The 10,423-nt window shown below is 46.6% G+C and overlaps 1 protein-coding gene across 1 annotated transcript; it reads right to left on the bottom strand.

Moving 5' to 3' along the window:
- Window positions 1-5,652, bottom strand: LOC115164060 (protein dispatched homolog 3-like). The gene is given in 16 exon segments (XM_029716179.1): window positions 1-375; window positions 802-953; window positions 1,193-1,313; window positions 1,378-1,527; window positions 1,630-1,775; window positions 1,875-2,001; window positions 2,100-2,275; window positions 2,410-2,540; window positions 2,634-2,794; window positions 2,898-3,034; window positions 3,166-3,342; window positions 3,659-3,733; window positions 3,825-3,866; window positions 4,049-4,185; window positions 4,445-4,661; window positions 4,822-5,652. Coding segments are annotated over 16 exon segments (2,625 nt in total). The 5' UTR covers window positions 5,147-5,652; the 3' UTR covers window positions 1-24.
- Window positions 5,653-10,423: the final 4,771 nt, after the last annotated feature.

The following is a 10,423-nucleotide window of genomic DNA, read 5'->3' on the forward strand; positions in this document are numbered from 1 at the left end:
ACAGTAGTGGTTGAGTTTTTGTGGTCACATGGTGACTACTGTGTGCCAGGGACTGGTCCTAGTTGCCCAGCACAGGGCAACGCCAAAGGCTGTGGTGCCCAGTACTGCCAGGCTGGCCTTCAGCACGGCACCGGGAGGCCTGTGGAAGTTGGCAGGGCCCATGGTGGCTAACATGGCTGCTGTCACTGTCAGGGTGAACAAAATGGACACTACTGTGTTTATGGCCACGATCTGACCAAATTTAGCAAAAGGCACAATGACACAGAAGAAGAGAAGGATGGTTGAAATGACTGTGGGTACAGCACTGGACACTATGGCAACTCCTACGTGGTTCACTGCGTCTAGGGTCTGTCTCTGCCTTTTAGCTGACAGATCCTGAGAATACAAACAGATTTAGCTGACAGATTTAACCCTCAGCCATATTTTATTTATTTTATCCTTTTTTTAACTAGGCAAGTCAGTTAAGAACAAATTCTTATTTTCAATGACGGCCTAGGAACAGTGGGTTAACTGCCTTGTTCAGGGGCAGAACGACAGATTTGTACCTTGTCAGCTCGGGGATTCAAACTTGCAACCTTTCGGTTACTAGCCCAACACTCTAACCACTAGGCTACCCTGCCGCCCCCGTATTCCATTAAACCCGGTGGCATTCATCACAGAGTGACTTTTAAGTAAACAGAATATACTCAAGGCAAATCCTTCATTTACCAAGTTTGGCTCTCTAACAGTAGAATATATAATATGTAAATTAAATTCCTCATGTGCCAATAATAGATGCATATCAGATTGTGTTGTACGTACCATAGTGTGTTCTGGTGTGGATGGTAAGGTCTCCCCAGCCAGCAGGTAGCCCTCCACTGAGGAGCCCACTAGGATGGACAGAGAGATGGCCTCCATGGCCCCCAACTCCCAGCCCAGCCAGTTCATGATGGCCACCACCAGACAGATGACCCCTGCATATGGTCAAGAGATCACAGTCACATACTGACAGACAGATGACCCCCTAATCCTCCCACGGCTAAAACCACAGAACATACAGTATGTACATTACAACAGTTAATGACTGCCTCTTACATTATACCCAATGACACATCAATACTGCATTGTATCTAATTATTGGAGACCTTTCTCCGCAGTCTATTCACAGTGGGCCATCCTGATAAAAATAAAGGCTTGATCAGCAGTGTCTTACCCATAATGGTGAGCAGTATTGGCAGCAGCAGAAGCGTATGGGTAGTGAAAACAGACACAGCTGCCACACATATGGCCAGGGACAGAAGCAGACTGCAGAGGGCGCTCTCCACACCTACATAAAACCCAGGATGGAGTCAGTCAGCACAGGAAAGTTACATTCCCAGAAGGACTGAAATAATCATCTTTTACATATATTTATTAGCTGTCCTCCGGATTCCAGTGCTCACAGGTCTGGAAACCTCTCCGTAGAGCTGAGAGCTGCTCTTGTAGGAAGGTCTCCCATTGGAGGAAGTCTGAGCGAGTCTGGAAAGAGGATTTCCCCTTGTAGGTGGTCTTAGGAACAGACAGATGAAAAATACATGGGCTCAGATCAGGGCTATATCACTACATTAGAGGTGGTAGTATACACCAAGGACAACAGTGGCTAGCACTCACAGACTCAAAGGCCATGGAGAGCCAGCGCACTCTGCCACCGTGTGTCCCCACGGCCCCATGGGACAGCTGGCCTGGCAACAGTTTGGGCTCAGGGAGGGAGTGGCAGTCTGGGTGGAGTAAGGGCAGGATAGAAGAAAGCTTGTTGCCTAAAGAGAGGGAGAGAGAGAATACATGTAACTCATATCAAACGTGGTTTGTGTATGTGTGCTGTTATATGGGTTAGACTGTGCCTGTGCAGTTTGTACCGGAGGGTAGACATTGGGCTCGTCCTGGCTTCACAAGCTGTTTATTAGCACTGATGACTTTACAGATTTGGCAGAGATGACCAATCTCTTGGAAGATATCAAAGTTTGGATCCAATATCACACTGCCCTTTGGAGAGAATTTTAAAGCAAATGAATACAAGTAAAACAGTATTGATTATTAAATTACACCTTCATATCTTTATTGTCTCGCAGTTGGCCCCTCACCATGTCCCCAATGACGTGGTTGTCTGTGCGTTGGCTGCGGTTGACTCCCAGTATTCCAAACACCACAAACACCATGGCACCAGTGTCAACCAGAGGACGGACTGCTTGCTGGCCACAGCTACCTCCACTACAGGGGTTAAAACCGGAGGTCCTGGACCTTTTCGTTGAGGTGGAATCTTTGAAACAAGGTACAAATTAGGAAAAAGGTCACTCCATCACATTCATAAGCAACAATTCATAGTAGACTCTTATTTCAGTATTCATGCAGTTCCCTGATGTCTTCTGGCTCCAGATGTTCTCCCTCTCTTACCTGTGGGGAGCAGTGTGTAGAAGTAGCCCCGTGTGGGTCCGTCAGGCCCGTAGCTGATCACACAACCAGGTGGTTCTGCACACACTCGGCTTGGATGAGGACTAAGTTTGTGCTGGGCAAAATACAGCCTCCTAGGAGGCACAAGGACAGCTGTGTTAACAGTTTGACCACAAACAGCTTGACTGTTCTCTATTCCTCCATCTGTTCCTCGTCAATCCTTTTACCTGCTGTGCTGCTGCTCAGCCGATGCCACATAGAAGCTGAACTCTGACCTCCAGCCGTGGCGTGGGTCATATGACTGGGAAGTGATCATCCAGCGAGGGCTGGGGTGGGACACACACACAGTCATGTGGGTGCTGAAGTTGCTGTGAGGTTCAATGTAAGCCTGTTTAGAGACACCAGAAGTTATATGATGAAGCTGATTATCAGAAGTTAGATATTCGATCATAACCCAGTAATACCGCATTTTTATTTTGGGGTCATCTAACCTGAAAAGATGGAACTTCTCCATTCCTAGGACTGAGGCTTTTCCAAGGCGAGGGCATACGAGTATTCAGAGAGAAGCGGTACAGAGTGATAGAAGTGCCTACACCCAGCTTAGAGACATACACGGTCAGCAGAGGCCCTGTCATGAAAAGATACAGTAGTAGTATACGCAGTAGATTAATAGAAGCACACATTTAAATATTGACAGAACATTGCCAGGGATATATTCATGTGGATCCTATTTTGATATGTTAACATACTATCCAGTACCTGTTGTGATGGAGGAAGTGCTTGGTGTGATTGGGCTTGGTGTGATTGGGCTCTGTAGAGTTGAGTTTGAAGTGCTTTTGGTATGTTGCTGGGCGTGAAACCAAGCCACGGAGGGGGTAGTATGGGTAGGGCTGTGCAGAAGAGGAGGTTTCTCCATGAACAGACCTGCAGGGGACATTTCGATTCAATGCTAAATTATTGGCAGAGCTTATTATCCTGCTATATGCAATGTCCTGGGAGTATTGTAAATGTGAGCACTGAACTGGAGCATGCAAATACCCATAGCAAGAATAATAATGCAATGGAGTCAGCTCTTACCAAGAGTCGACTGTAAATTAATATCCCAGTCTAAAATGAATTGAAATGTTGCTTAAAGACATTTACAGCCAGACAGTTGCAGGACTGGGGAGTTTCATTGGGCTTTAAAGTAGTGGAATCAGTTTACTTTACACCCATCTGGGTTCCATCACACAGATTGATGGCGACGCCTCACCAGAGCACATGTGGCAGGATATGCCCTGGGCACTGAGGTTGTTCCTCAGTCCCAGTAGAGTCTGGAGGTTGGTGTCTGGATGAAACCGTAACGGGGCATGAGTGTCCGGCCGCAGGAGGCAGCAGCACAAGGCTGCAACCCCATTGAGGATGCCCAGGTATCTCACCCCAAAGACCAATGCTAGTGAGCCCAAAGAATGTCAGGAACACTGTAGAGACACACCAAAGTGACTGACTGCGAGACCTCATGCATGTGGTATCAAAATAATAAGAATACTATACTGAGGCTAGCTTATCAGATACCATGTATAACAGCATATGACCTATAGGAAATGTTGCAATAACATGCATGTTATATCTAATGCAGGTGGGAGAGTGCATGGGAACTTACTTGAGAAGGAGGTGAGGAAATAGACCAGCAGAGTGATGCAGCCTCCACTGATCAGCGCCAGCAACATGTCTCTGTAGAAGGACTGTCTCACCTCGTTATCAAACAGCTCTGTGCCCCCATACAACACCTTCACATGGCTAGCATCCCACATATCCAGAGATAAGGAGACAGATACAAGATAATTAAAAAATAGTATGTGGGTGTCATGAAAGGAGGGACTCTTTGATTGTGCTTAATTACAATTGGTCTGGAGAGTCAAAGTCTTGTGAGAAATTAAAAACAGCATCAGTTCATCTTATGGCTCTTTATGTCTTTTAGAATGTGGTTCTTTTAAAGCTTACACAGCACACAGCGTATCATCAGCATTGGCAGAGGGCCCCATAAGCCATAACCCACCTGGTGGACTGCTGAGCCAGGATGTCAGCGTACTGAACCACAAAGTTCCTGAAGCGGCTTCTCTGCTCCTCAGGCCGGTCCTGGAGGGAGCAGTAAGAGGGCAGCGGAGCTCCAAATTGGATCTCAATGTGCAGGAGAGAGGAGAGCCGGTCAGGGGCCAGACTCTCATCCACATGCCAGTAGAACTGTGGGTGGGTGATCGCTAGACTCAGAGCACCTGTGAGTAGAAACAAGTGAAGATCAAAGTGGTACAATCACTGCCTGCTCCCTTTAATGTTCTGCTTGATCTCCCTTAAGCAGAAGAGCTCCCTACTAAATCATGCAGAGCAGCAACTGTTCGTACAGAAGTTGCCCAGTTTTATAAACATCAGGCTCACCATGGATGTCAGCCAGGTTGGGTCCCATGCCATCGTAGTAGATCCTGCCTCCCCGTTCACTGGGAAAGAGGTAGGAGAGGAGGGAGCTTGGAGGGGAGCAGTAGGAGGGGCCCAGGGGCAGGTCTCTCAGGACCTCCAGAGGCTTCCAACAGAACTGTTGGAACTGGGGATGCTGCATGAGCAGGCGCTCTATGTGGTGGATGGTGCGGAGACGCTCTGGGGTGAAGATATTGTTGTCCCCCCCACCCTGAGCTACAAACACCAACTCCATCCTCCACATGGCCTGGCTCTGCAGGTATAAGTAGTTGGGAGCAAACCTGCGCATCCTAGTCTGAGATCTCTCACTGTCCCTGTCGCTTTCTCCTTCTATTGTCTCACGACTCTCAGATTTTCCTAAATTTGTTGTATTTTTATCCTCCTCTCTTACCTCTACTTTACCACCCCTAGTCTCTCCGTCTCTTGCTGACTCAGGGCATCTCCTCTCTGTTCCATACCTACTCTTTTGAACAAGTTTTTTTTCAGAGATTCCGAGTTCAGCCCTCCATGTGATGTCCTGTTGGATGTTCCATCTCCCTGCCTACCCAGCATGTTCAACAGCAGCTCCTGTAGAGCGGTGGAGTCATAGGGGTCCACGTCACGCCTGCGTCTGTCCCAGGACCCCAACTGAGTCTTTATGGCAATGGTGAGTGCATCAAACCGCTCAGCGGAGCAGTGGCTGTGAACCTCAAAAGCACTGTAGGAAAGGTCTATGTCCAATGGGGGGCAGTATAGGAACATGTAGGCAGAGAGGGCACAGAGGAGAAAAACTCCAACTCCCAGGACAACACCACTCACCCAGGGCTGTGTGTAGACCCAGCCCACCGCTCCCCACACCCCATTGCCTCCAATGGTGCTGGTCCTCCCATTAATCTGTGTATCTGACTCCCCACCCTCCTCCTCCTCCTCCTCTTCTTTCTCAGCATCCCAGCTGCTCTGGAATAACAATAGCTCATCTTCCAAGTCCATGGCTGGAGCACCTGTCACAAACACTCACAGTACTTCATTACACTCTCCGAATGTAAATCCTCTCCTGTCCTTGGGCAGAAAAACAGACAAACTATAGGTAATTTACAGAGCAGTCATAATAGTGGTGCAGGGTATTCTGCAGTACACAGCCAGCAAGAGCACAGCCATTAAATCTGTCCCTCAATAGCCAAGACACACAGGGTTCTTATTCAGCTGACAGAAATGTCAAGGGGAGAATTTAGGAAGAAGATGGACCTTGTCTCAAGGGCCCAAAGCAGTGTACCGGTCTGCCAGTTTAATATGCTGAACACTAAGGCTGGGGGCTTAGAGAGTATTGGCTGTAATTTCATGCCTCTCACTCATTCCTTCAGTGTGTGCAAAAAACAATATTTCCCCTAGAGTGCTCAGTGGCGTCTTTGTCCATATCAACAGTCGACTTGGGTTTGGCTGATCTTCAGCAAATGAAATACTCTCACTTGTCTAATTATGGAGAGTGGAGAGACGTGTGGAATGTTAGAGAGAGGTGGAATATGAGGGGTTTTATCCCTGGTGATAGACAGCTTCTGATAGTGTTAAGCTATTGTTCCTTCCTTTTTTCACTCCACTGCAAACACAGGATACTGCAGTAACTTGGTATTCAAGTGGCAATAATCGTGCTAACGACAAATTGGTAAGTCATCTACCATCTTTAGAATAGAGCTCCAGGGTCATCTAGGTGCGGCGGGATGCCAAAAGAGTGGGTGCATCATTTCCATATCGCTCTTCAGTCTGGGTCTTGAATATTTACGTTTCCGATAAGATAAGTGTATTTGAATCGATTGTTAATTTGGTTGGTAAACCTATGGCCATTGATCAAGAACGAAAATAGGCATTATGATTTGTTATCAGCCGTAGTAGCTAGGTATCTGTACACATTTGCAGCTGCACCTGCACATAGTCACGAATACAGTCTATTCAAGGAGATCACCATGACAATGAGTCCACCCCGTGCCATGCCATTGTTCAGGGCAGAGATGGACACCCTCACTGAGAGAACAGAGCAGTTCAACATCTGTCTGCACTGGGAGAACATCTGGGTCTGCAGAGGACACATTCATTAGACACAGGATCAGTCCGTTGAGAGGGGAGAGGGAGAAAAAGAGGGGAAAGGAGAGGAAGAAAAAGAGGGGAAATGGAACACCTTACAACACCAACAAATGATGATGTCCTGTATGAAAGGCAGCTTAGTGCAGTTTAATATTCAAGGCAGTTTAAAATCAGCTAGCTCTGTACATTTCCATACCTGCCATGTTTGTTTCCACATGCCTGGAATTACTGATCAGTTGTGGTGAAACACCATGCTGGCCCCTCACACTACTCTTCAGTTATGCAGACTCTGTGCTATTAAAGCAGAGCTGTGTATTTCATGTTAATGGTCGTTTGCTGAGAACACCGTTACACAGACATAACATAGATGTACAGTAGAGCATCCCTGGCTCCCTCCACCACCAGGCAGATTACTGCCATGCCTCCTGGAGTAATCGGTCTCTGACACATCTTTTTCCCCGGTTGATGAATTCAGCCGCGCCGCTTTTCCAGCCATACAATATCTTTATGAGAGAAGCCTCAACTGCAGGATAACACTCCAAGGGCTGAAGCGAGAATGAGAAATGTGTTTACAAGCTGCCAGAATCATTCAACTTTTAAATGTTTCTTTAATGCTTGAGAGCAGAGGAAGTCAATTTAGGCTGTGCGGGTGGGGGAATAAAAATAAAATAACAAAAGCATTCTGAAAAGTTTCAAATCAGCATGATTCTGGAACTTTGTCATTCTAGTCTGTCATTTATTTTTAGACCCATATTGTAGAGACGCTGCCCAGCTGAATTTATAGGTTATTTTCAACTGCAGATTTTCCACAGCAAAGACAAATTCATTGGATGAGGTTGATCATTTTGTACATTTACAATGCTGTGACATCTCAATTACCCTGATACAACTATTAAATAAAATGCAGTGAAAGGTGAATTAATGTCCTTATGTGAATAACCTTCTAGAGAACTGAAGATATAACCGTCCTCCCAGACCAAATGCTAGCTTTTTGGGTTGACTTTGGAATGTGAAGCACCAATGCCCAGGGTTGAATGCCAGTTGGTGACTACTGCTGTTGTGTGGCAGTGTGTGGTTTTCTTGGTACTGTACTGTCTATGCTGAGTGTTAGTCTCCTGTGGATCTGATGTGGCACTCTAAACACTCCCAGCATGCCATCCAACACACCCTCACTAACAGGCACATAAGGCTTTTATTTCTTGCTTTCTGGGGATGTGCCGATGCGTGTGTGTATGCCTGTGTGTTTGCACAAGTGTCTTGAAAGGTGGGGGTAAGGAGGATACATACATACTATTTTTAGCTGTTGTCGGTAAGAAAGGTTATGCTCTGGTCTGCTCTCCTTCCTCCCCTTCCCCATTTGGGAAAGGATGAATCTAATATGGATTTCAGTTTTCTCCTGCCCCACAGATTCAGCATGGTTTAAATTCACAGACAATGCAACATCATTTAACATTAATCTCAGCCCAGCATGCCTGTTTGGCCCTGTCCGAGGGTATCATCGGATGGGGCCACAGTGTCTTCTGATCCCTCCTGTCTCAGCCTCCAGTATTTATGCTGCAGTAGTTTATGTGCCGGGGGGCTAGGGTCAGTCTGTTTCATCTGGAGTATTCTCTTGTCTTATCCGGTGTCCTGTGTGAATTTAAATATGCTCTCTCTAATTCTCTCTTTCTCTCTTTCTTTCTTTCTCTCGGAGGACCTGAGCCCTAGGACCATGCCTCGGGACTACCTGGCATGATGACTCCTTGCTGTCCCCAGTCCACCTGGCCATGCTGCTGCTCCAGTTTCAACTGTTCTGCCTGCGGCTACGGAACCCTGACCTGTTCACCGGACGTGCTTGTTGCACCCTCGACAACTACAATGATTATTATTATTTGACCATGCTGGTCATTTATGAACATTTTAACATCTTGACCATGTTCTGTTATAATATCCACCCGGCACAGCCAGAAGAGGACTGGCCACCCCTCATAGCCTGGTTCCTCTCTAGGTTTCTTCCTAGGTTTTTGGCCTTTCTAGGGAGTTTTTCCTAGGGAGTTTTTCCTAGCCACCGTGCCTCTTTCACATGCATTGCTTGCTGTTTGGGGTTTTAGGCTGGGTTTCTGTACAGCACTTTGAGATTTCAGCTGATATACGAAGGGCTATATAAAAACATTTGATTTGATTTGATTTGAGAAGACAGACATTGCTTATGTATGAGCACTGAGTATATAACTAAAGGGGAATCACTGAGGGTGATGCCTCTATTCTTCACAGATCCCTAGGATATAAAGGTTCAGCATAGTTCAAGTGTAAAGATCTCACACTCATGCTCCATTTGTGCCTACTGTAATGATAGTGATTTGTTTGATATTTGCAAACACGGATGACTCCCTCAACACATGCAAGTACCATAAACCCAAATCTGAAATCTCACTACTGCTGCTACACCTGGGGGAGATGGTGGGTGATTGCAGAAGAAGAGTGATTGCCTGGAGATTTACAGAGCCATGCGAAGTTTGACGACAGATAAAAAAATAAAACCATCCCATTACAGCAAGCCAAGGTCTCTGAAACTTTTCAATCCACCTGAGAGCTCCATTTACTGCAGTGTACAGCAAAGCCTGAGAATCTTACCTGAGCTTGATGAGTAGAGGTATGAACTGACGGAATGTGCAGCCCTACGGAGTACTCTGAGGATGCAAACCTGTGCTGAACAATTTCATTTCAAACTTGTTCTCCAGATGTTCACTTGATTCGCTCTGTTGTTCTCTGTTTAATGTTCAGTGTTCTAGCTCCACGTTCTCTGTTTGATCTCTGTTTAATGTTCAGTGTTCTAGCTCCACGAGGGAGAGCGCCTGCACCGTTGTGCAGCCTCTCTGATACAAGATCTTTATGTTGCTCAATGAGTCTTGGCCACCATGACAATTATGTTTTGTTGTTTTCTCCCTTTCTCTCACTCTTCCCTCCCTCCTGTGCCTGGTCGTCCAGGCGACAGTCAGTGAGAGTATCAGTTCTTTCACTCTCCCAGCAGCTCTTCTCTCATGGCTTTGTTCAGGCTTCTCTCCTGACTGGCACACCGAGGGAAGGGGAGCACAGCCCTGGGCATCAAGGACACTACATGTGATGGGATACATCTCATCACAGCCTAACAGGTAATACAAAAAGAGGGCTGACTCTGATTCAAGCTCTATTTGGCATGAAACACGTGTCTAACGGGAAGGTTTTGCCAACAGACTGCAGCAGAGTCCCCCTTGGCTTCGAGAGGAATTGGTTGGTATCGTCTGGCCGGGGCTCTGCGAGGAGGAAAGTGAGAGGGGGATAGTTCAGAAGGTTGATCAGAGTAACTGGATACAGTTGAAGACAAGGTGTAGGCCATATCATTTCAACCCCAGGAGTCTGAGCCCATCAAGCATGTGTTCTTTTTTGTTACCCCAATTCCCTCCTGCATTCACATCTAATACATTTTGTTAAAGGGAACGCTCTCAGAGCTATCATTATTCAACATGAAATGTATAGTTATTTCAGTAGACTG

The sequence above is a fragment of the Salmo trutta genome, chromosome 27, assembly GCF_901001165.1.
Source record: "Salmo trutta chromosome 27, fSalTru1.1, whole genome shotgun sequence".
Classification (NCBI taxonomy): domain Eukaryota; kingdom Metazoa; phylum Chordata; class Actinopteri; order Salmoniformes; family Salmonidae; genus Salmo; species Salmo trutta.